This window comes from Drepanopeziza brunnea, assembly GCF_022702325.1.
Source record: "Drepanopeziza brunnea f. sp. 'multigermtubi' strain 214-2 chromosome Unknown ctg5, whole genome shotgun sequence".
Classification (NCBI taxonomy): Eukaryota; Fungi; Ascomycota; class Leotiomycetes; order Helotiales; family Drepanopezizaceae; genus Drepanopeziza; species Drepanopeziza brunnea.
This window is the reverse complement of record NW_027094068.1, coordinates 2,699,851-2,724,677: the sequence shown is the minus strand read 5'-3', so window position 1 is coordinate 2,724,677 and position 24,827 is coordinate 2,699,851. Positions and strand designations below refer to the sequence as shown.

The following is a 24,827-nucleotide window of genomic DNA, read 5'->3' as shown; positions in this document are numbered from 1 at the left end:
TATCATCAGTATGGATGAACATTGTGAAGAATCTCGGGCTGGTTTTCAAAAGCACGGATTTAGTCCTGGACGAGTATAGGCCCTTTCGCGGAAGTCTCTCTACAAGGCTAGTGATGGTGTCGGCTAGGCGTACCTCCGCTACGATCCAGGTCTGGATCGAACATGCCATGAACTGAGGTATTCAAAAAGAAGTCGAACAAGTCATGATACTTTAGCAGAGGTCATTGAGAAGCTCTGGTGGGGGCCGCCGTTCGGTTCCGACGTTCTCTTGGTAGAGGTGATCAGAAATTTATCGAAGTGGGGATCAAGTGGCCCAACTGAGCAAGCTAGATTTGAACTCTAGAGACGGCCAGCATTGCGTATAATCCCCGCAGAGACTTTGTACAAGAGAGTGTGTAGGACTCTTACACGGCACGGAAAGAAAGCATGGCAGATCTGCGAACTGATCCAGAGATAGAGATCGATATACCTACTCATGCTGAAAGCCATCCCAATACCAGCTCCAAGAGAGCAGATGAAATCTCCGCGCACGTAAGTTGCAAAAGGCAACGACGCTACACAAGCAATCAGCACAATCAGTCCTCTCCATTAGACCGTCCCTAGGCAAAGATACGCTACTCTGGAACCTGTGTGAAAAGCTGACTATGGCTCGTATGCATAATTCAAGCGGTAGTGCTAAAATAAGTAGACGGACCCTTTCGGACGGCCCGCCCTCTCAGCGGCAGGCTTCGAAGCGCCATAGCTACCCAACAGATAAGAAGATCTCCAAGGCCATGAATATCCCGTACCGACCCACGCAAGAAAGGAGGAAGTGAAAGAACACAAAACAGGCCCTTCCGCACTTTTTATATGAAACGGAATAGCTCACCTCACCTCACCTCGTCTCATCCAGCCATGGATCCATCCATCCATCCATCCATCCACCCATCACCCACCCTCAAAGTAAAAGAAAGGTAAAAACATCTCACCTACATACATACATACATACATACATACATACATACATACATACATACATGCATACATACATACATGCATTATACATACATACCAATATCCAAACCCCCCATAACCCAGTCAAGTCAGCTATTACCCATCACCCATACCCATACCCATCACCCAACACCTACCCACCCCCAACCCCACACCAAGACCCAGACACACCCACCACGACGCAAAGACCCATTCTCGAAAGAAAAAAAAAAAAAAAAACACAACCAACCAACCAACCAACCAACCAACCATCTCCCAATCCAATCCAATCCAATCCAATCCAATCCACTCCATCCCATCTCCCTATCCATCCAAATCTATCCAATCCCGCCACCTCTTTCACTAGCTAGCCCAACCTACCTATCTACCTACCTACCTACCTACTGTACCTACCTACCAACCTACCTACCCACTCACCCAACCGATAACCTAGAGAGATTGGGAGCGAGACAGCAGGGAGGGAGGAGGAGAGAGAGAGAGAGGAGAGAGAGAGAGAGAGAGAGAGAGAGAGAGAGAGAGAGAGAGAGTCACACAAAGAAAGAAAGAAAGAAAGAAAGAAACATACTAAAAAAAAAAAAAAAAAAAAAAAAAAAAAAAGGGCCAGATTGATCGAAATTGGTCCTCTCGAATTTACTGGCGTGCAATACTAGGGTAGAGTCGAAAGCAAAGGCTACCTACTTACCTACCTACCTACCTACCTACCTACCTACTTATCCATCACCCGTGACCCGCCATCTGTATTGGAGACTATTATAAACCTGCTGTCCTGGAGTGTGTGATTCTTCTATGGTGTCTCTTTTCTATTACCCGCAACATAATATCTTTGTTTCTTTACGCAAACGCCCATTCATCTTCATCTGTTGTTCATCACCTGCCCTTTGCCCCCTCCCCCCCCCCCAACCATTCATCAACTCGCCTCGCCGCAACCTCTTCACGCGCGTGCCCCTCCACCACCGCCTCCAACAATCTTCGGTAAGCTCTGCCACGCCTCCTTCCCCGGGACCCTCCTCTTCCCAAACTCCCCGTCCAGGTCAAGGATGATCTTCAGCGCGTTCCTGCTCCGCAGATAACTCAGCGGGCCGTCTTGCCCAGGCAGACCGTGCGAAGAAGCGCCGACGCCCATGTGCGGCGCGTCCTTCTCCTCACCCGGCAAGGGGAGCAGGCCCTGCAGGACCTCGTAGCCCGCGAGCGTGAATGCGAATTGTGGACTCGAACGCAGGATGCGCGCCGGGCCGCCCTTGAAGAAGGCTTTGAAGCCCTCCTCTTTGAAGATCGTGGTGGCGCACTGGCGGAGGGAGGTGTAGGAGCTCTCGCCCTTGCGAGCCTCGACCTGCAGACGGGTTTTGATCACGTCGCAGGGCGTGGTCAGGTACGCAGCCGGCATACCTGCAATAGCGCCTGCAGTGAGCAGCTGCAGGATCCCCAGCGACTTGGTTTGTGATTCTCCGAAGTAGTCGCGCTTCAGATGGTTGTAGGTGGGGAAGTAGATGGCGGAGAAGGGGACGTCGCGGAGGAGACAGGCCGAGGCGCCTTTGTAGAGGCCGACCAGACCCAGGTTACGGACGATCCACATAGCGGAGCGGCGAGGGGCGCCGTCGACATTCTTGGCTACTTCTCCTTGCACCTGCAGGCGGATTTTGACAATTTCAAGGGGGTTGGTGAAGATCTGAGGAGTGTTAGTGAGAATGGGGGGTAAGAGGAGGGCAAAACGTACGACTTGGCAGGCTCCTGCGGTTCCTCCGGCCAGGATTTCGTGAGGAAGGCGAATGGATCCATCTTGGCCGGAGAGTTGTGCTCGGACGAGATCGTTGACGGTCAATTTGATGGCCTTTTCGGGGGCGACACCTACAAGTTGGGGCAAGACACCTGAATACAGGCCCTTGAACCCCTCGTTCTGGATAACTTTCCTCGCGCAGTCCAGAGAGTTCTTGTACAGCATCGCACCCACACGCGACGATCGCTGGTTCTGCATTCTCGTCTTGACCAAATCGATGGGGTAGACCATGAATGCGCCAAACGCACCCGCCAGAGAACCCAGCGCAAAGTGATGCACGGATTCCAAGACGCGGCGGAAGAAGGTCTCACTTGAGGTTTTGGCTTTCGCAGCACCAGCTCTTCCAGCTTCGGAGAATGCATTGCGCCACGAAGCATCAAGCACCTTTGCGAAATCCGAGAGGCCGAGTCGTCCGGATGGCTCGTCGAGACTGGCAAAGTGGAACAGAATATCAGCTTCCATGGGCGTAAAGAGAGAGAATCGAGTGACGCGCGCAGCTTCGTTGAGGAACTCAGTGCGAGTAATCTTCCCATCAGCACTTTGCGCCGTGGCCTGTCTGATAATCATCTCCACCAGATCCATCTCGCGAATCATATTCTGGAACGCACGAACGTTGGCGTATGAGATCTTGCTGCCAGTAGAGATATTACACAGCGTATGTAAGTTCTCCAGAAGATGATCCGAGAGCTTGTGTCTCGCCGTCTGCAAGATGATGCGCTGGAACTCCTCTGGCTCGATATATCCATCTCCATCCTTGTCAAAATAGTGGAAGGCCTGTCGTATCCGCTCTCCCTGCAGCCCTCTCAGCATCTGCGAGAACTGGGGATAGGTCAGGTCGTGTCGGCGCTTCTTCCCCCCGCTGTACAGATTCGCCCACTCACAGTTCCAATCGAATGGTATACTCTCCGGGCCCTTGTTCATCTCGTACAGCTTCTTCAGGTCATCGTATTTGACGGTACCAGTCTGCTCGACATCGAACAAGCGGAAGGCAATCTCGTACTCGGCGTCTGGTTTCGCGAGGAGGTTCTCGAACGTGCCCCAGTCGAAGAGGTTGACCTTGCCCGTGTTTCTCCGATCTGCAACCTTGAAGAGAATCGCATATTGTTCACGTTTGATCTTGTGCTAAATCCACCCGCGTCTCGTCAGTCAATTGCTTCTTTAACCTGGATCTAACAGGGCACGGGATAGGACAGGGCCCGAGATTCGGTAACTCACGTAGTCCTCCGTGTCGGGCGCAACGGCATTGATGAACTCTTCCTCGCCCATAAAGAGCTCCCCACTCTCCTCATCCTTCCGCGCGTTCTTGTCAAAGGTCGCCTTGGACAGGGCGGATAGCTGCACGTCTTCTTCCACCACCTCGGTGCCAACAAGAGCCTCCTTCACTACCTCCTTCGCCTTTGTGAGGTCCGCCATCCTGTCCGTGATCCCCAGAGCCCTAGCACGTCAATCCTGATCAATTGCTGGCCGGGAGTAGCCGGAAGTAACCAAACGTGTGGTTGTCGGCGGTCGATCTGGTGTAGTTGGGTGTTTATGAGGCCTCGTCGGGAAAAATGGGGTTCTCGTAATGGGGGTACGGGGGGGGGAGAGGTGGAAAAGCAGGGGTGGAGCTTCGCGGGCGGAGCTTTGCGGGATGCGCCAATTGATCGTCGACGCAGTGAGCTGCTGAAAGAGTTGCACGCTCGAGACGGGGATGGAAAGAAAGAAGATCTGCTGGAGAATCTCAAAAGACCGTTTGGCTTGGCTTGGGTAGCTGTAGCTTCTGGCGAGTTGGCGTCTCCTGAGCTCTGCTGGCCTCGGGATGAGGTAGATACAGATTCGGACTTACCGTAGCTCGGGCAGGATTTAGCCTGTAAAGGGCATGCTGGATTAATGATAGACCGCTCCGAAGTTCTCAAGCACTGAGGGCTGGGCTATGGGCTGGGAAGATCGAGGGGCCGGGGGAAAGAAAAAAAATAAAATTCGAATGGTGGGCTGGGTGCATACCAGTTGCGAAGCCTTTTCCGTAGCTACCAAGTATCATCTTCCACTGTGGGAAGAGAGCGAAGGCTTGCTGCCCAGTTCGCTCATGGATGATCAATTGCAGGATTGCGACTAGGGCCGAGGTCACACATATCACATTCATCACATGCATCACCACCAAGTTTTGAGAGAAGTACCATTAGCCTCTAGTCTATTACCCGGGATGCCACCCGGTCTTGGAAACGCCACGGAACACCGGCCGATCTTCCAGGAAGTTCACAGAGATGCAAGTACATGCCTATCCTCCTCCAACGCCTTGCCTCCCAAACCTGCACAATAGCAAGAAAGCCGAAGAAATTCATGGGGATCGTCTTATCGTGAGGCATCGTTACGCGCGCAAAGCAAGATGATGTCGGTGGCCGTCGGTCCGGTCCGGTCTCGAAGTTGAAATCCGGGGAGGGCGCCATGCGAAAATCGAAAGTGTGTAAGAAGAGGAATCAATTATGGCCCGCGTGCTTCTCCGAAACGGAAACGCGACGCTATGTCTTGAAGTCAAAATATGCCCGTTAGAAAGCATATGCCGATGATCAACGACGTGGTCCATATTGATCCCAATAAAATACAGGAAAGAAATATTTTGTCGTCCAGGGAACGCAGACATCAGTTCTTGGAGCCGTGGAACGTGGTTTTTCCGTCCGATGGGAGGATGGATTGACGCACAGCAACCGCAGGGACACGGAAGCCTCGGATCAGCTCGGACTGGACGAAGTGAGAAGCACGCTTGTATCGACGATCCGAGTACTTCTCGAAAACGGCAGCGTGATGCTTCAATGGGGACTCACAGCACTCGACGATGAGCACAACGAGAGGGCGAAGTTGAGACCAGGTGTAGCCAGCGTAGTAGACATGAGCTGGGGACTAGATTCAGTTAGTAGCTGCTGGGTAGATCAAGGGGGAGGTCACTTACCCAGTCACCCTTCTTGAGCATGAAGCGGGCAAGGGAGTGGGCACCGGCAGCGACATAGCTGGGTGGGGAGCTCACGAATCGCTCGTCCATGATGGTGATCTCGAGGAAGTACTTGGCCAGGGTGCGGGTCTCCAAGTCGTAGTCATCAGCCTTGCTGATTCGGCGGAGGAAGCTCATGGGTCCAGGCCATCCCAGCTCGAACTGAAGCATGCTGAGCATGAATCGCTCGGCCTTGAGAATCTCATCAACGCTGTATCCTCCGTCGACCATGTAGACGATCTCATTGATGGATGGGCAGTTGATCTCCTCGTACTTGGCAGCAACGAAGATAGCAGTAGCACCGACCAACTGCAGCTTACCCAAGGAGACGATCTTGCAGGAGAGGAAGCGATCGATGTAGTTGACACAGAGGAAGAGAGTCTCAGGAAGCAGGGAGAAGCGGTGGTGCACCTGAATCAGCCAGTCCATGAGGACCGAGCGCATAGACCATTGAATCTCGGTTTGGTTGTCCATGTAGTTGGCATCGGGCAACATCTTGGACTAGAAGAACATGATGGGTCAGCCTATGTTGGGCAAAGGGAAAACATGGCTGAGCCAGCATGTAGACATGGACCGTATCAGCGGCCGGACATGGGCTGCGTGATCGGCCAGAAAGCGCGTTGTTGATTGGAAAACAAGGGATGTGTGGGGAGAGAACGCTTACCTCAAGATCACGCATGTAACCAAAGATCTCCTCGCCGTACTCAGCCACCATGCTGGTATCCCAGGCCTCATCCTCCACCTCTTCGATGGTTCGGGCACTCTCAACAACCAGCTTCGCAGCAGCCAACTCCTTCTTGACGGCGGCGGTAATCGTGGGCGCAAAGAGAGTGGTGACACCAGTGGTCTCGCCTCGGGAGACGTAGGAGTAAGCAGTAGTGTAACCATCATACTCCTCCTCAATGATAGCATATTCCTCCTCGTTGATAGCGTCATCACCGTATTGAGAGAGATCGGGGGAAGAGAGTTGAGTAGCCTCGGGGAGGGTTGTCTGGTCTTGGTAGTCACCACGGTTTTGATCGACATCAACAGCATGTCCCAACTCTTGTGCCTCGGTGTAAGATTGACACATCTCGGCCAGCTCACCAGCTTGTTGCTCTGCAGCATCCTCGTAGGCAGGGCCACCTCCAAGCGTATCCTCGGATGGATCGTGGTGGGCATTCACGTACTTGCTCTCGTCATGGCCGAGACCAGGGTGAGTTTGCGACAAAGGACCTTGGACTTGGGGAGCCAGGCCTGAGTGCTCGGCAACGGGTGCGGGAAGGGTATCGGTGACTGAAGCGCCCTCGACATCCGGGTCCTTGTAGATAGCTGTGAGCTTCTTCGAGGGGACAAGCTTCAATGGGAGGACGGGCTTGGTCGCAAGGGGGATCGTAGGAGGCTCAGAGGTAAGGTCGAGTGGGACACTGCAGGCAGCATTGGTCGCAGGAAGTTGGACTGCATGGAGGATGGCTGAGGTCTTGTCTTGTTGCAGAGCTGGCTTAACGATCTCGACATTCTGCTTCTGCGCAGCGCCAACATCCGGGAATCCAGATTTAGCCTTGTTAGTATTGCTGATATCGCCTCCGAAAGCTCTCTTGGCTGGGGCCTTGATACCGGCGGGAGCTGCAGGCTGCATGATTTTGAGCGATTTAGTCTTGTTATGGGTGGTCTTTCGCACGGGAGCCAGGGTATTAGTCTCGTTTTCGGGACCGACGATTTGTGGGCCACGAAGGGTTGGCTGTGAAAAGGATATACATTAGTTATGTGATTGTGGAGGGGTGGAAGGGGGAGAGGGTGATTCAGGACGAGATTGAGGTGAAAGAATAGAAAGGAAATGGATGGCGCAAAAGGGCGATCGGCGGTGGTGCCGGGGTGAGAAAACAAGAACAATGCAGGAAACGCAAGAAGATACGTACGTGCTGCTCCATGATGAGCTATGCTAGGATTACAATAGCCAATGCTGGGTAGCTATGGCGATCTGGGTATAGGGCGACGACGATGCAAAGATGCTTAATGCAAGAATCGTGTCGGCGCGTCCCCAAAAACCATAAAAGGGTCAGGTATCGGAGGGAGAGGATGAAGAGAGGGTGAAGAAGAGGGAAGAAGAGTGAAGAGAAGATATCAAAGATTAGGCTGCGGAAGGGCACCAAGGTCACCTCAATCTCAAGAGCTGAGATGAGATGAGATGGAGTTGTCGTGCGTTCCGGTTGTTGTTGTTATCGAGGTGGTGGTAGGAGGTTGAGGTCGAGAGGTTGTGTGGAAGAAGGAAGGATGGGGGGGGAGGAAGTCGACGTCAGCTTTAAGTAGCTCGAACGTGTCGGCGACGGTGAAGGTGAAGTCGAAGGTAGAGGTTGGAGGTGAAAGTGAAGGTGAATCTCATCGCGACCGCCGAGCAACCATAAAACCATAACAGACCGGAGCGGAAAAACTCTAAAATCGGCATCACCCACCGTAACCAGAGGAACGGCGGAACCTGGGTGGGTCGAGCTAGTCCCAGGTCGAGCTTAGTTGGGCCTAGGGTAAACATCCGTGCGGGACGCCAAGCATCTCTGCGCGTCTTCTACAACACGCTGCAACAACTTGACATTTTAGATATCTCGCCTTAAGAGCTTTAAATGCCTATTAGATCACGTAAATTGATGATCATACACTCTGAGAAGGTATGCGAACAGTTCTATCCCGCTGAATATGCTTTGCGATCACTTTGGGAGCTATAATCCTGAATGTTGCCCTTTGGTAGCCGAAACAAGATTTCGCGTCGCTTTCCATCGCCAGATCACGTGAGACTTTTCCCCCCATCTTCCTTCTTCCTTTCGATCTTCTTAGCTACATTCCGACGTGACCTCTGCATTCATTGCTGAGACTTTTCCGAGCTTTCTGTTCGCTTTGTTCCTTTTACTTGACTGCGCCGGGCCGCTATGCGCTGGTATGCGGGAGGGGACAGCATCGGTCGCTATAGGGAGGCTTGAGGATCTAGTTATGCCTGGTCAGGATACCTCAGTATCTAGGTACCTATGAATATACACATATATCCCTTTCCATTTATCTTTACCAATGGCCACCTCCATTTCCAAACAAAGGGGTTTCCCTCTCCTTCGACCCCTATCCCTCTCTCTACCGGTATGCTACCAAGATACAAATACCCATCCATCTTTCCCGTGAGCGAGGGAGGGAGTGATTGATTGGCCCTCGCGATTCACGGCTGTTCCTGTTTACAGTTTGTATTAGTGCGATCTTCTAACCGACCGACCGACCGACCGACTGACCGACTGACCGACCGACCGGGCCCTCTGCGCCGACCCAGAGACTATAGGTACATCTTCTCCGTACCTATCATCCTACTTCTCCGCAAGTTTGGAATATCTTTGCTGATGGCCTGCCCATCGTTGGTGGTCGAGGTCCTATCGGCTCAGATAAGGGTCGCGGCCCGTGGCCTGGGCCTGTCGGAATGTGCCAAAGCAGCAATTCGAGCCTTCAGGATGTCGCCACTTCGGACTCCATCCTGCGATCGCAATCCTCTCTCCCCCGTACTCCGTCCCCCCAAACCCTATCTCCTTCCTAGCACGTTCAGAGGCCTCCTCCGCAGCGGTTTCTGCCGTTGTCGACCACACCAGCGCCCGCGCCCGCGCCCGCGCCAGCGCCAGCACCAGCACCAGCGCCAGCACCAGCACTACTGCAGGCCGATCTACCCATCTACCTACCCATCTATCCACTCATGAGCGCACGAATGAAGCCAACACGATGATACAGATACGCAGGCCGCAGCTGAATGAATTGCCTGCTGCCCTTCTGCCCTTTCCCACACATCCGTAGGCACATATCACCTGAAACCTCCGGTCGGGTGAGCCAGCACAGCGTCACCAGAATGCTTGGGCGCACCTGATACTGGTAGCTCCTGATCTCGAGCAGCAACTCACCGATACTGGATACTGGAAACTGGATACTAGGTGCTGGATGCTGGATACTGGATGCTGGATGCTGGATGCTGGATACTGGATACTGGAGTGCCGGTAGATCCACGCCGGCGCCTGATAGGACCACACAGCACACACCACACACCACACACCACCACCCTTCCCACCTCTCCCCTCCTGGGCGCGGGCGGATCGCAGGCATTCGAGACGGATAAGCTCACAGGGTGCACTGCCCTGCACTGTACTGTACTGTACTGTACTGTACAGCGCCGCACTCACTGATCTAGATCGATGCACTTGTTCCCTCCCCCTTCCCAGACCCAGACGTCCACGGTTCCCAGCCAGCACTGAAATCGAGGGTTTCTTCATTACTGACCTCGGTACTGACCTTGCTACTTACTGTACTGACTGACCTTGCTACTGACCTCGTTCCTGCCCTCGTTCCTGCCCTCGTTCCTGCCCTCGTTACAACTTACACCGGTGGGCCGCCCTCATCCTCGTCCCTCCAGTAGATCCCTGCAAGATGTTGGCATATGTCATCGGCCAACACCATTGGACAAGACCGTCTTTCCATCGAGCCCTGGGCCTCTGCACTGCACAACACAACACAACACTGCACTGCATCTCCAGTTGTCGTTGTAGGAGCCGGTCGTGTCGCGACAGTTGTCGACCGTCGATGGCAAGTGCCGTCGCCTCTTGCACCAGACTCGGTACCTGCACCTCGAGACGCTGGCTGTGCTTCCGTCCTTGCCTAAAGAACGGCCTGACGGCCTGACGGCGCCGACGGGACGCTTCCGAAGACGGCATGCACGGCAGACTCGATCAGCGAGGCTTTTTCGTGCGAATTGTCTCAATACATTTGACGGCCATTATCAGCCGAGAAAACGTGCCTCCACAGGTTCAGAGGAAGATTGACCACATCGCAAACTGTTGGAGTCCAAGTAAATCGTAAACCGCTCATCCGGATATTTATATCTATATATATCGATGTACATGGACCTCGGGGACTTGCCCTTTGCAGTTTCATGGACTGCACTTCAGACATGAAAAGACGTGAATAGCAGACTTGCCCATCTGGAGATCGATCGCTTTTCTGTTTGGATCTGATCCAATAAAACAAAATAATTATCATCACATTCGTGGGGAAAAGGGCGTAGTGAAGTGTAGGGGATGTTAAGCAAGTACTTATGCTCCCAAATGCGTGTGTGCATTAAAAGCCACCGCCTGGCCGACACCTCCATGTCCTACATCTCCCTCTCCTCCTCCGCTTCTCCTCTCCTCATCACAACCACAGCACCGAGAGGAGGAACGCTGCACTAACACAACAACAGGTATGCTTGCTAATCATCTGCGCTCTCTTTTGCCATCGCTCCACCGCAGCTAGGAATCCGATTTCCCCCCCCCAAATCCATCTGCTAACATCGCATCGCTGTCGCAGGTCTTCCGAGACGTCAATTGGAACGAACTCCCAACTTCAAATGCCTAGATAGGTCGCCCAACGCCATCTGTTCCGACCAGCTGTAAGTGGCCCTCAGTCTTCAGTTCTATGCGATCAAGTAAACACTCCATCTCAAATCCCATCTACCCCCACTGGTCTGCGGGTCCTCTGTTCCTCTGCTCCTGGTCAGCCCGAACCGCCAGCGGACGCAGACCCAGTCGACCTTCACTCTCACGTCCTTCCATCAAATCACTCTCTACTCACATCCTCGAGCATCGAATCAGTCATACTGACATTGATTCGTACCCAGTTCGAGAATCCCATCTACATTCGTTCTGCCAACTCGGCCGCCTGCTTTTGCGACAACCGGCTTCATCGGTCACCCCAAAAACTTCCATCTGCAGTCCATAACCATTGTTTGATACCCGCTCTCCTCGCTCGTCCCGGAAAGATACTACCTGTGCAATCTCCTGTCTGGCCCAGATTCCTCAAACGCACAAATTCATCTTCACAGCGCCACTGTTCCTCCCCTCCTCCCCCCTCCCCCCCTTCCAACCGCTCCTCTCCCACCCGGAACACAATGGCAGGCATGGACAGTCGCAATGGGGAGCAGAGAATGGTGACACCACCCGCTGTTTACGGGCCTTCTAAATCCAACTCTGCCACTCCCCACAACAACGGAATGTCGCCTTTTGGAAGCCCGACACCCAAGAGTGTCGCATTCGAACTCCTATTTCCCGAATCACCCCAGTACCGTGCGCGACTGCCCATGAGGGTGCAGATATTCCCTCACGATACTACCGACTCCATCGTGACAACCGTCAAGAACTTCTACGGCCTCTACGCTGGCCCTGGCGGGGCCAAAGGGGTCAGTTTCGAGGATGAGCAAGGAAACACCCTAATCGCCCGATACGAGAACCTTCGAAACAACATGGTCGTCTACGTGCGAGTGATTGAGGAGCCTGCACCAGCGGCGGGAGCATACGGCCTGCCACCATACCATTCTGCCTCGCCCGTTCTACAGCAGTCGTACTATCCTGGCGATGGTCACCACATGCCTCCCCCGCAACCAGCCCAGGCACTCAGCTACGGCCAGCCCCTTTCCAGACCGACGTCGAGAACTTCTCGCAAGCGTAGCATCTCTCCCGATGCGCGTGGTCGTCGCAGTGCGTCTGTCAGCACAAATCCGCTGCCCCCAAAGAAGAGCCGGTCGCGATCGGGCTTTAAGAGCAGGGGATCGAGCGCACACGGCGGCTTCCCAGACAACCACAGTGATGGCTTGACGGGATATAGTAGCGGCGACGGAGCGGCAGGCTCGGTGTCTAGCAAGACCAGGAGCGAGCACCTTGGAAATACCGAAATTAGTTTGGACAACATTGTTGAGGGCGGGCGACGCAAGAGAGCGAAGTTTGAGAGTTCAGTAAGTCGCAACCCACGGTCCGGGCCTTGTTGATACCACTTCTGAGACGACGTATTAATGTCCTTGTTCTTTCAGGAGTTGCCATTGTTTGCTCCGCCGCAGATGCCGGCTGCGACTTCGAACTCCTCCGTTTCACCCGCTCGTCGCATGGAACATCAGCGAGCAGCATTTCCCTTCACACATCCTTCACAACACCCATTTGGAAACCCGCAGCCTCTACAATCCCCTCAGAGTTATAACAGTGGATTTGGGCAGCCAGGCATGTACACTACACCGGCTCCTGGGCGCCGCACTAGGGCGACTGGATATCCGCCAAACCGACAATCTCTAGGCAGTACACCTGGCGGCAACAGCTCAGGCATCCTTCCAACACCAGACCCAACTGTTGGAAGTTGCGTTTCGGAAGAGGACAAGGATGTAGCACTTCAATTGATGAGGCTGGGTGAGATGTCAAACATCTCTCATGGTCGCACTTCTGCTTCGACCTTGGACGACACCTTTAGTGGGAAGGCGGACGCCGCATCCTCTACCGGTGCCACCAGTGATAGTGAGAGTGAAAGTGAGCCTGAGCCTGGGCCTGAGCCGGAGCTTCCTCCGCCTCGCCGAATGAAGCGTGAGGCAAGCCCAATCCTTCCTCCTGGTCACGTCAAGAGGTTTCGCCAGCATCTGGATGATGTCCTGCCGAGTCAAGACAGCACTGAGCCCAGCGGTGACGAAGGAGAATACGAAGATGGGCGTGATGAGACATTCCGACCGGTCATCAAGGGTGAGCCTATGGAGACGGACGATAAGCTCAAGCTTTCCAAGTCCAAGGGCGTCGCTGTCATGGGCAAGCCCCGTACCAGCGCCTCCGGAGCCAAGGTCAAGTCGAAGCCCAAGACATCGCGCCCGGTCCAGGTCAAGTCCAAGAAGCCGGCCAGTGCTCCAAGCAGCGTCAAACCCATCTCTCCCACCTCATTGCCACCCCAGTCTCGCAAGACGTCGAACGCTTCCGCCCTGAACTTTCAGCACCAACTCGGCGAGGACGAAGAGGACCTTTCGTCCAAGCCTCGTTGCCAGCGATGTCGCAAGAGCAAGAAGGGCTGCGACCGTCAACGCCCTTGCCAGCGCTGCAAAGACGCCGGCCTCAGCGCGGACCAATGCGTCAGCGAGGACGAGGGCAATGGTCGCAAGGGCCGCTACGGACGACACATGGGCGTACCAGTGAAGAAAGAGGAGCTGCCCGTGGATGCAGCATCGCTCCCGCAGGCAGCGGCAGCGGCAGCGGGTGGTCAAGTGAGCGCAGATAAGAGCAAGAAGAGAAAGCGGTAGTGGTGTGCAGGGTCGGTCCCATTGCTCAGCGCTGCTTTCCGACCCGACAGCTCTGCCATGGGGTATCAGCGCCTCCCTCTCGTCACCTTCCATCTCGCGCCTCCCGGCGAGCTGGGCTGGCGCGCACAAGTGCTTGTTGAACGAACGGGTCTGCTCCGCTCTTTTTTGCTCCTGCATCGATCGTCGCGTGTGGAATCGGTAGGGCGCGGGCCTCTTTAATTGAGCCAGGTCATCTAGCACTGCGCTCTTCTTCTGTTTCTGTTTTCATTCCGTTCCGTTGCGCTCTTTCTCCTTTCCGTTGTAACTTGGCCTACGGGGTTTGGTGGCGGGAAACTCGGGCCCACTTTGGGAACCATAGACAAGGGCTCGGTCACCTTACACTCCTTTACGATTGATGGACGAACATATTTTACGATTTTCCTTGTGTGGTTGTCATTCTGTGTATGCAAGGTCCCTTGTTCTGTTATCTATTCTCGCCTTTTCTCTCTTCTCTGGGGGGCTGCTAGCTAGTCGATCCATATTTCTCTTCGGCCTCGCTGTGGATGGATGTGGGGCGGTCAGTGCGTTGTGCATCTTGCGCTGTTGGTGGATCTACCGTCTACGTAGCAGCAGTGCGTGCGGGTTGACTCTGTCGGGTTTGGGCTGGCTGGTCTGGTTGGACCGGTGGGGGAGAAGGGGGGGGGGGGAGGTGTATGGTTTTGCCGGGCTGGTTGGTTGGTTGGTCGGTTGGTTGGTCGGTTGGGTCTGGGAGATGGGTTTGGCCGTGGTGGATATATCAACGGCAGGTTCACAGCAGGAACCGAACTCACCCAAATGTCGAGTCGTTGCTCTGAAGTGAAGCGAAGCGGATCTGGCAGGGGATCATCATGGATGGGGTCTGGGTGCGCTCTAGGGAATACAGAAAAAAAGTCGCCAGCCACGCTTAGATTGGCAGATTGGCAGACAGACAGACGGGCGGGCGAGCGGGATGTGTGGGCGGACGGGCTTTTCTTTTTATTATTATTATCTTTTTTTATCCTCCTCGTCAGTTCAATGAAAGAAAAAAGTTTTTTTTTTTCCCCTCTTCTTCTCGTCTTCTTTTCAACTGTTGTTTGATCGGCGTACTGCTTTTCTCGACTCGACTTGGATTGACTTGACTTGGATGGGTTGACTTGGTTTGAGGGTTTGTCCGTCCATCTATCTATCTATGGAGTCTATGCTGTATCTTATATCTTATCAGTGTGCCGTACTATCAAAATCAGACTGAATGAATGAAGGAATGAATCGCTTGTATTATTTACGGTTTTACCTGCCTACCTAGTTAGCTAGCTTTTTGGATACTTCGCCTCGGTGCAGGTAGGTAGGTAGGCAGACAGGCAGCGATATTGGCTGTTTTCTGTTTTCTGTTTCCTGTTTCCTGTTCCTGTTCGCATTCTCGTTTGCTCTCTTGAGCGTCTTGTTGGTCGATGGTGGTCGGTGGTTGGTCGTCTCTGGGGGTACTAGGGGGGATGGGGGGAGGAGAGTGGTTTACCTACTCGCTTGTTTCGTCCATTCGTCCATTCGTTTGTTTCTTTTCTTTGGTTATGGCATCGCTTTTTCGGTCCCGGTCGTTCGTTCGTTCGTTCGTTCGTTCGTTCGTTTCGGACTAGAGAGGGAGGGGAGGGGTGGGAAGGAGGGAGGGAGGGAAGGAGGGGAACTTCTCGAAGGCTTGGTAGAGCTGGGTCGGGTACCAAGCAGCGTTCTTTGGCTACCTAGGCTGGGTGGGTAGGTAGGTTCAGTGCCTGGGTACGTACCAGTGTTCAGCTGTCGATCAAATCGATTGATCATCGATCCGGTATCCGGCGTTAAATAGAGACTGTTGCTGGCCGGCTGGCTGGTTTTCTCCGTCGCCGCCGCGGGGGTTACGTCGACTAGAGTGGTGGGTGAGCTTAGTTAGCTGGTGACTCGATTGGATTAATGAATTATTCTGATTGCATTCCCTAGAAACCCTACGATGGTTGGATTCCGATTTCATTACTTATCATTATCGTTATCGTTATCCTTATCGTTAGCTGAGCTTAGCTAAGCTTAGCTTAGCGAATCAAAAGAAAGAGAAAAAGAAAAGAAAAAGAAAAAGAAAATTCTGCGCAATTACCGCACGAAAATGAGATCCTACGGCGGGAAGGGGGAAGATAAAGGTGGAGAAGTGCTCCAGTAGCGAGGTGAATCGGCGATCCCATTCACGATATAAGCTTTACTTAGCTTTCGGACTCCCGGGGACTTAAGACTACCGGTACCGGTACCGGTACTCTGTAGAAGAGGGGGCTTCTTGGCAGTCGGATAGACACAGAGATGAATCGACACATACGGTAGACTGATGCGATGGATGAGATGGTATTTTTCAGATACGGAAGGGTAGGTGGATGGATTCGATAGAGGGAAGACAAAGGTCGGTGACCTCTGCACGGAGAGAATGATGTGTGTGGGTCATGGGTACTGTTTTTCTGGGATGGTTGATCTGTATGGGTACCGGTAGCTGAGAGCGGTCTGATCGTCAGCTGATTGATTGATTCGATAGTTCTGGAGAGATGGTTTGCCGATGGGCCTTTTGGCTCCAGCACGTGTCGGCGGGTTGTGGATTATGTTTACGTATGGATTACTTACTACTCACGACCTCCCTAGCCAGATACCTGGGAAATGGGAGTGGGATACTACGAGGGAGGTACCGTAGGAGAAGGCCACGAGGGGGAATCCGGACATGGCCTGGTCGGTAGTCCGTCCGTCCGTTGACCGTACTGTTACTGTACTGTAGTGAGGGGGTTCGTGCTGGTCGGGTAGATGGTTCCCCATCCATGGGTCGTCCGCTACCGGTACCGTAACAGCAGGTACCACCCACACCTAGCTAGGCCCGGCCGGTCGTAGCACGAAGCACGTAGCACGTAATACGTACTGTAGCACGTAACACGTTCCTGCCACGCGAGCGAGCGAGCAAGCGAGCAAGCAATGAGGTAACCCAATTAGATGTCAAGCGATGTGTCTTACCGACGTGCTTAGCCTGCACAGTCATGTTTGCGGGGTCCCCAGACTCTGATGGGGGATGGGGGTAGTCGGGAGGGGAGGGGGGATGAAAGGGCCCGCTGAGTATCAGTCGGAGTCTCGTCGATACGGATGCACATGCACATGATACACGTGATTCGTCCATCTCGCTGTTTATCTCCTGTCGCATCGTCGGATCGGATGTCGCGAACGTCTGGACCGCGTCGTTCTCATCTTTTTCATCTTCTCATCTTCTCCATCTTCTTCATCCGATCTGATTCGAAAGTATCGCATCGCGCTCACGGACGGGAAACTCAAACCTTATTGGGATGCGGGGAAGTCCGGGGAGGGGCACTTGGCATTCGCCATTGGCATCGACACTTGGCGACTTGGCGCAGAAACTTGGGATGGGACTTGGCATCGTCCCGCTTGGCAGGGCAGTTAACGGGCCGATGTGCTGGACCGCTTACCTTATCGAAGGATTGACCTGGGCACGTGGGGTGGGGAGTATAAGATGAAGAAGGTTGGTGCCCCTCATCTTTGCCGCATGGCCTGGGCCGTGTGCTTTTCTTCTTCTTCTTCTCCTTCTTCTTTGTATCCATGTCTCTGTTGATCTTGCGCCATAGCAGTTTATACCATATCGCAATCGGATAATAGACGACAATATACACATCTATTCACTTACACATATGCAGATGCATATGCATATATCAACATAGATATATATATGCCCCTCACCTTCTCCTCCTCCTCCTCCTCCTCCTCCCCATCCTCCACCACCACATCACCAGGGGCTGGATACTTCCCCAATTACCCGCCGCAAACATGGACATCAAACCCGACCCCAGCATCGCCGTCACCTCGACCACCCCGACGACCAGCCCCAATGTCGCCCATACACCAGCACCAATACCCACAACCCCGCCCACCGACGACGTGGACTTGACCAAGTCCATGAACGACATCATCCACAACGCAAAGAATGCCACGGCCAAGGAGCAGAGCATGAGCCTGTGGCAGGGCCTGAAGCTGTATCCCAAGGCCGTGGCATGGAGCATCGTCATTAGTACCTGCATCGTCATGGAGGGCTACGACATCAGTCTGTTGACCAATTTTTGTGAGTTTACCTCTCGCTCGTGTTGTCGGGGGGGGGGGGGGGGGGGGGGGGGGGGGGGGGCGTGAAGAGAAGAAACAGCCTTTTGCGACCGGAGAGAGAGGAGTGGTGGAAGGATGAACAGAAGAGCCTTTTGCGACCAGAGAGAGGAGTGGAAAATGATAGATCCATCCTCGCCCAACCCCACGAACGAATGCTAACACCCCCAGACGCCTTTCCTCAATTCAACGAAAAGTACGGAGAACTCACCAGCGACGGCACATATCAAATCTCGGCCCCATGGCAATCCGGTCTCAGCAATGTACGTATATACTATACCCCCCCTCCCCCTCCTCTACCGAATCCTCTCCCTAACCAAATAACCCCAAGGGTGCCCACGTTGGAGAAATCATCGGTCTCTTCATCAACGGCTTCGTCTCGGAGCGCTTTGGATACAGATATACCATAATGGCGTGCTTGCTCCTCATTTGTGGCTTTACGGCCATCTTCTTCACGGCGCAGAGTATCATCCATCTGCAGGTTGCCAGTATCCTGATTGGCATTGTGAGTTTCTCCCTGCACTTCCCCCAAATCACCTCGTCGTACTGACTGGCTGCCCTCGCAATAGCCATGGGGCGTCTTCCAAACCCGTAAGTGTCCATGATCCCATTTCTCTTCTCTCTCGATCAGACTCGCCGAGGACCAAACATACTAACAGCACACACTTGCAGTGACCGTCACGTACGCATCGGAAGTCTGCCCCGTCGCTCTCCGAGGCTATCTCACGACTTATGTCAATTTCTGCTGGGGTCTGGGACAGATGATCGGTGTCGGCGTCATCAAATCCATGTTGGGACGAAAGGATGAGTGGGCGTGAGTATACTTACTCTCCAACCCATCCGCGTGACCGACTGACATCCACAGCTACCGCATCCCCTACGGCCTCCAATGGATGTGGCCCGTCCCCCTCTTCGTCGGGGTATGCCTGGCGCCCGAATCTCCCTGGTGGCTCGTCCGCAAAGGCCGCGTCGAGGAGGCCAAGCGAGCGCTCCTCCGCCTCACATCCCTCGACAAGGAAACACACTTCGATGCCGACGAGACCATCTCCATGATGGTACACACCACGGCTCTCGAGGAGAAGATCACCTCGGGCGCGACCTACCTCGACTGCTTCCGCGGCACAGACCTCCGCCGTACGGAGATTGTCTGCATGGTCTGGGCTATTCAGAATCTGGCAGGGAACTCCTTCTCCAACTACTCGACCTACTTCCTGCAGCAAGCCGGCCTGGCGACGAACACCTCGTACGACTTCGCCCTCGGCCAGTACGGCATCAACATGACGGGCGTCTTCGGCGCCTGGTTCCTCATGCACTGCGGCGTCGGCCGGCGCACGCTGTACCTCGTCGGCCTCTGTGGACTCTGCACCATGCTCTTCGCCATGGGCTTCCTGGGCCTCGTCCCCGACCGGAAAGCCGGCTCCCTCGCCACCGGCGCCATGATGCTCGTGTGGGCCATGGTGTACCAGCTGACCGTGGGTACGGTATGCTACTCGCTGGTGGCGGAGCTGCCGACGCGTCGCCTAGCGATCAAGACGGTCGTGCTGGGCCGCAACTGCTACAACGTCGTCGGCATCGTGGCCGCGGTCCTGACGCCGTACATGCTGAACCCGAGCGCCTGGGACTGGGGCAACTACGCCGGCTTCTTCTGGGGCGCATCCTGCTTCATGTGCATCATCTACACGTACTTCCGACTGCCGGAGCCGGTGGGGCGCTCGTTCGCCGAGCTGGACCTGCTGTTCGAGCAGGGTGTCAGCGCGCGCAAGTTCAAAGGCGCGCAGGTCGATGTCTTTGGCGAGGAGGTCGGCGTTGTTGAGGGCGTCGTGGGCGGGTACGAGGAGAAGAAGATGGAGGTGAGCCAGCTGGAGGAGGTTTATGACAAGGGCCGCTGAATGGATGGATAGGCGGACGGGTGGACGAACGAACGAAGAGAGAGTGCTAATTGGTGGGGTAGATTCGCGCCGCGTAGCTGCGTCGCTGCGGGCTTGTCAGGACAGGGGGTTATGTGGGTCTGGAGTGAAGGGAGGGTGTCTTCTCCCCCGGCCGAGGAGGAAGTGTTGAGGCGCTGTGGGGTAGGATGAGATGGGGATGGGGTGGGATAGGATTGGATTGCATTGGATTGCATGACCGGCTGAGCTGGATCACGCGGCTTCTTCTTCTTCTCCCCCTTTCTATCTTGCACATTATATCATAATAAATAGTGTTATATCATCACCTAACGTAACGAAGTTAACGACCCAACGAAAAACAATCAATCAAAACAATCCAAAACAATCCAAAACCGCTAGATTAAGAATCCCTACCAAATCTATCCACCCATCCATCCATCCACTTCTCCCTCCTTCTCCTTCTTGCAAGCGAAACAAGTCACGTGCTCGCTTAGTTAGTCAGTCGTGGCCATATGATGATGATCCAATCCAACCCATCCCATCCCCTCCCATCTAATCTCATAGGCTCCAGCCCAGCTCCCGCGCCACGGCGGAAGAGATGCCGTGCGCGTGCAGGCCGTGGATCCGCGCCCTCTCCGCGATCGAGTAATTCCCATTCGCCTGCACGGCTGCCAGGCTTGCCGCGCCAGCCGCAACGGGCACGTAAGGATCTGGGCGTGCCGTCCCGACCCGTGAGCACGACGTCAAAAACGGCAAAGACGGCAAATACACCCCCCTCCCCTTTCCATCACCTCCCACCCTGAGCCCCCCCACCCCGACCCCCCACGCCCCCCCCGGAAAAAAAAAAGATCAAGAGCGAGAGAGGAGAGGAGGGAATCTCACAGTCCGTGCCCGTGACAATCTTGCCAACTCCGCCGAGCTGGTTCATGGACCTGAGCTGGATAGCCAAGGAGGCGCCCGCGGGGTGGAAGTAGAAGCCGCGGAACTGGCGCATGCTCGTCTCGGGGTCCAGGTTGCCGTTGACGGGCAGGGCAGCTGGGCGGTAGGGGAGGGCGCCGCCGCCGTGGAGGAACATGATGTTGGTAGCGGGGTACGTAGTAGTTTTGGCGCTGGTCCCTGAAGAGCATCTTCTCCATGGCGCGCATCGAGTCGAAGGGGTACTCGGTCAGGGGGGAGGGGTAGGCCATGTCGGCCGTTGCGCAGCCGGGCTCGGAAGGATGGACAAAGACGGTGGCTTGGCGATCGTGGAGCGCTTGGAGGATGGAGTTCAGGACGGGGTCGCCGAGGTAGGTGCCGGCGAAGTTGGTGTAGAGGCCTACGCCGTCAAAGTGCAGGCTGTCTAGGCAGTCCTGGGAGGCGGGCGTGAGCATCAATCTCTCCCCGCCGCGGGGGATGTCAGGCTGTGGCGGTTCGTTACCTCTATTTCCCCAGTGAGGAATCGATGTCGGGAAGAGGTAACAGGCACACGGCTCCCAGACGCCTCGGGTATGCTTTTGTGTAGTTGAACATGACGAGGTTGATGTCTCTTGCGAAGCGCGCGGCCTTCAGAAGATCGTGAGCGAGGAAACCGATACCAGGCGCGGTGAAGGACAGGGTAGATTAATTGAGACCTTGGCTATCCATGGACCGGATGTGGGTTTCTAGATCCCTCGCGGAAACTGGGAACCCGTCGGTGTAGACGACCCCATCCTTGACGGGGTATCCTGCGTCGATCAGGGCCGCGCGGTATATATCGGGAACGAGGGGAGAATGGACGTCCAGCTTGAAGGAGCCGCCACAGTCACGGTGAGCTAGAGATGAATGGTAGAAATGAAGCAGGGCCGTCATTGTTGATGATAGTAAGCGCATCTCGAAAGTGGACCGAAGACGAAAGGAGAATGTCTAGCAAAGAATATCTCTCCACTTTAGACTTGAAGCGAACGGAAATAGAAGAAATTGAATAGCACTTCCACTTGATCCGAGGGTGGATATATAGCGATCAGGTGTTGTCAAGATGCATCATGCAACTACCGCATGAAATGCGAACCGGGACTCCGAATCTGCCGTTCCCAATGACCTGGGTCCTTGACCATACAGTTCCTCTGTTGGACAAGGCACTCTGACCGACAGCTCATCCGTGAATGGGCGCAAATGGCCTCGAGCGGGGTCGTACTAGGTAGATCCTGCTTTGCATCATGACCTGGCATGGGGAAAGCACCCGGTCCTTTGAAAGTAAACTTCACACGTCCAAATAGCCTCTAGTATATGTTTGCAGACGAATCCTGCGAGGCGAGTGCTTGAGCAGAGGACTCGCACCTCTCGAGTCAATACCAAACACATGCCGAACCTAGAGCCAGTCAACACAGAACGAATCACTTTCCAGACTTACATATTCGCGAAAGCAAGCAACAAGGCGAGAGTTCGGGTTGGACTGGAGCTTCTCAATACTAGTCGAGATGGCTCCGCTGAAATGATATACTTCGCCGTCCATATGCGACCCACATATGTGTGTATATATATATATATATATATATATATATAAAAATATTGTCTCGCCCTCAGATAATTCATTACAGAAAAGTGTATCCCCCGTATTTGAGGAACACTATGCACAAGCACAAACTCCCACCAGCAGCAAGGACATCGAGCTCGATCACCGACCAGATCCACAGACACCCCAGAGCGGGAGCCTGCTTCATAACAGCATAGTACGGATCTTCATTTGTGACATGGATAAGATAGCACCCAGCACTCACGGCTGCGACGAAGAACAAAGATTGGTGGGTTATGTAAGACACCCGTTTCGACAGAGGAGGGAAGACAGGCGAAGGGGATGGATGCTGATGCAGAGAGTACATGAGGAGGAGGATGACTGCCGCAGGGTCAGATTTTCCCCAAGATTAAGGAGATGGAAGGGGAGGACTTGCCTGGAAGAGCCTGTACAGTCCGCCATATAATGCCGGGCCATACGATACCATCTATATTGTATTGGTGCGTGACCAGCACATCGAGGGTAAAATGCAGCATGGTCAAGCTTATACTCCATAAGATCGAGTCGCCCAGTCTGCCGACCAGAGCTTCTTTCTCATCGTTGCCTCTATCACGGGCTTCGAGAGAAGCCGTGTCTGGCTTCCCAGCATAGTCCCTTAGGATTCCTCGCTGCTCTGCGATGTCGAGGAGAGTTGGGGCTTTCGGACCGGATCGATCGGCTTGGGCCAAGGGGATCTGAGGGAGTTTTTCTTTGCGGTTCTTGCCCATGGTGGAGGGAGTCGAAAGGGTAGTGGTAGTGGTAGCGGTAGCGGTAGTGAGTGATATCCTTCTTCCTGGAAATATTGGTATCTCTCCTCCTTATTCTTATGGATCTTGGGATATCTCCAACTCGTCGCTGCAATGTCGCACACTTGTTTCTGGGTTCCTGAACACTCCTCCTGCCAATCTCCACAAGCATTCCTCCGCGAGTAGTACCTCGCCAGGCTATGTGTCCTTTCCAGAACCCAGCTCTCCTAGTTGTTGTTATTGTCGTCGGCGGCGGCCTTCAACAGAGCTGGCCCAGTCTGCAGATCCCGCTCAATCCAGTCGCAGGTACTCCAATGCTTCAGCCCAGGTCGGCATCGGTCAGTTAGACATCGCCGTCGGCGGGATCGAGGTGCAGAAGCAATGACAGAATAAGGTTGCTGGGAGAAAGGGAAGTTTGAGAGTTTGACAAGGGGATCATCCGATCCGAGCTTAAAATTATTTACTTTACCCAAACCCCTACAGTACTTGACGCGCCCGGCCCGCTATCACCCCAGCACCCTACGTAGCATCCCAGCATCGGCCGGGCCACCCCTCCAAAGCGACAGGTGTCTTCGCCGCCTGGTGCTTCTCTGGATACTCTTCGTCTCTCCTCCTCCTCTCATCCTCTGCTCCTCTCCTCAGCCATCGACACCCAAGTGCTCACCGCGCCGGCAACATCCCTCGTAGACGTGCTCGATCCCGACCCGTCGCTATGCAATGGTTCACCGTCTTTGCCATTCCCCTCGTGCTTATCTCGGCCTGGCTGTACACCGTCAGTATAGCACGCGCGCGATTTCCCAAGCTGCGCAACAAGCGCATCTGTCTGTTGATCGCGCATCCTGATGATGAGGCCATGTTCTTTGCGCCGACGCTGTTGGCGCTGACGAATCCGGAGCTGGGGAATCATGTCAAGATCCTGTGTCTGAGCAGCGGTACGTGATGGTGGTGCGAGTGGAGCGGAGGCTAAAGCGCGATGAGAAGGAACTCGCCGCTGACGTCCCATGCAGGAGACGCAGATGGCCTGGGCGAGACGCGCAAGAAGGAACTGGTCAAGAGCGGCGTGTCCTTAGGTCTGCGGAAGGAGGACGATGTGTTTGTGGTCGAGAGCCCGTAAGTGCCATTGCAATATCCTCCTCCCCCCCCTCTCTAAGCTGCAAGCTTCACCTCCTGCCAGCGCTTGGCCCAGGGCTAATATGATTAAAATGAAGAGAGTTCCCCGACAGCATTACCACGGCCTGGGACAAACAGAAAATCGCGAACCTCCTCTCCTCGGCGTTTGCGCCGAACCTCTCGAATCCCATGAAGAACAAATCGGTGGATGCGCCGACAGCGACAATCGATGTCCTGATTACCTTCGACGCCTCGGGCGTTTCCTCTCACCCCAACCACATCTCCCTTTTCCACGGCGCGCGACATTTCATTGCGTCGCTCATTCACAATCGCCCGGGCTGGGGCTGCCCGGTCGACTTGTACACGCTCTCCTCTGTCAGCCTGGCCCGGAAGTACACCAGTTTCTTTGACTCGATCATAAGCATGCTCCTGATCGCAGTATCCAACAAGCAGATGAAGGAACACCCGAGCCCACTGCTCTTCCTCAGTGGAATCTCAGAAGTCCGGACGGCGCAGGGAGCCATGACCACTGCGCACAAGAGCCAGATGAGGTGGTTTCGCTGGGGCTGGATTGGACTCAGTCGATATATGGTGGTCAATGACCTGTGGCTGGAGAAGGTCACTGCGGCGTAA

At 54.4% G+C, this 24,827-nt stretch overlaps 8 protein-coding genes across 8 annotated transcripts; 4 read left to right on the top strand and 4 right to left on the bottom strand.

The window, feature by feature from the left end:
- Nucleotides 1–1,924: 1,924 nt before the first annotated feature.
- Nucleotides 1,925–4,180, bottom strand: L3040_004056 (uncharacterized protein; the record flags this gene model as incomplete). The annotated part of the gene is made up of 3 exons (XM_007291645.2): nt 1,925–2,659; nt 2,708–3,889; nt 3,983–4,180. 3 exons carry the CDS (start codon nt 4,178–4,180, stop codon nt 1,925–1,927), a joined length of 2,115 nt encoding a protein of 704 aa, XP_007291707.2.
- Nucleotides 4,181–5,386: 1,206 nt separating this feature from the next.
- L3040_004055 (uncharacterized protein) lies at nt 5,387–7,642 on the bottom strand (the record flags this gene model as incomplete). The annotated part of the gene is made up of 4 exons (XM_066156651.1): nt 5,387–5,644; nt 5,694–6,233; nt 6,397–7,452; nt 7,631–7,642. The coding sequence occupies 4 exons, from the start codon at nt 7,640–7,642 to the stop codon at nt 5,387–5,389; spliced, it is 1,866 nt and encodes a 621-aa protein (XP_066012223.1).
- Nucleotides 7,643–10,433: 2,791 nt separating this feature from the next.
- On the top strand, nt 10,434–11,488 carry L3040_004054 (uncharacterized protein; the record flags this gene model as incomplete). Its single annotated transcript, XM_066156650.1, has 3 exons — nt 10,434–10,569; nt 11,067–11,148; nt 11,377–11,488. The coding sequence occupies 3 exons, from the start codon at nt 10,434–10,436 to the stop codon at nt 11,486–11,488; spliced, it is 330 nt and encodes a 109-aa protein (XP_066012222.1).
- A 158-nt stretch (nt 11,489–11,646) lies between these two features.
- Nucleotides 11,647–13,797, top strand: L3040_004053 (uncharacterized protein; the record flags this gene model as incomplete). The annotated part of the gene is made up of 2 exons (XM_007291647.2): nt 11,647–12,486; nt 12,562–13,797. The coding sequence occupies 2 exons, from the start codon at nt 11,647–11,649 to the stop codon at nt 13,795–13,797; spliced, it is 2,076 nt and encodes a 691-aa protein (XP_007291709.2).
- A 3,819-nt stretch (nt 13,798–17,616) lies between these two features.
- L3040_004052 (uncharacterized protein) lies at nt 17,617–19,832 on the top strand (the record flags this gene model as incomplete). The annotated part of the gene is made up of 6 exons (XM_007291648.2): nt 17,617–17,908; nt 18,115–18,206; nt 18,275–18,448; nt 18,513–18,534; nt 18,616–18,757; nt 18,809–19,832. The coding sequence occupies 6 exons, from the start codon at nt 17,617–17,619 to the stop codon at nt 19,830–19,832; spliced, it is 1,746 nt and encodes a 581-aa protein (XP_007291710.2).
- Nucleotides 19,833–20,387: 555 nt separating this feature from the next.
- Nucleotides 20,388–21,656, bottom strand: L3040_004051 (uncharacterized protein; the record flags this gene model as incomplete). Its single annotated transcript, XM_066156649.1, has 4 exons — nt 20,388–20,539; nt 20,712–20,938; nt 20,991–21,248; nt 21,457–21,656. 4 exons carry the CDS (start codon nt 21,654–21,656, stop codon nt 20,388–20,390), a joined length of 837 nt encoding a protein of 278 aa, XP_066012221.1.
- A 722-nt stretch (nt 21,657–22,378) lies between these two features.
- On the bottom strand, nt 22,379–23,066 carry L3040_004050 (uncharacterized protein; the record flags this gene model as incomplete). The annotated part of the gene is made up of 2 exons (XM_007291649.2): nt 22,379–22,680; nt 22,736–23,066. The coding sequence occupies 2 exons, from the start codon at nt 23,064–23,066 to the stop codon at nt 22,379–22,381; spliced, it is 633 nt and encodes a 210-aa protein (XP_007291711.2).
- Nucleotides 23,067–23,796: 730 nt separating this feature from the next.
- L3040_004049 (uncharacterized protein) lies at nt 23,797–24,827 on the top strand (the record flags this gene model as incomplete). The annotated part of the gene is made up of 3 exons (XM_007291650.2): nt 23,797–24,016; nt 24,092–24,194; nt 24,293–24,827. 3 exons carry the CDS (start codon nt 23,797–23,799, stop codon nt 24,825–24,827), a joined length of 858 nt encoding a protein of 285 aa, XP_007291712.2.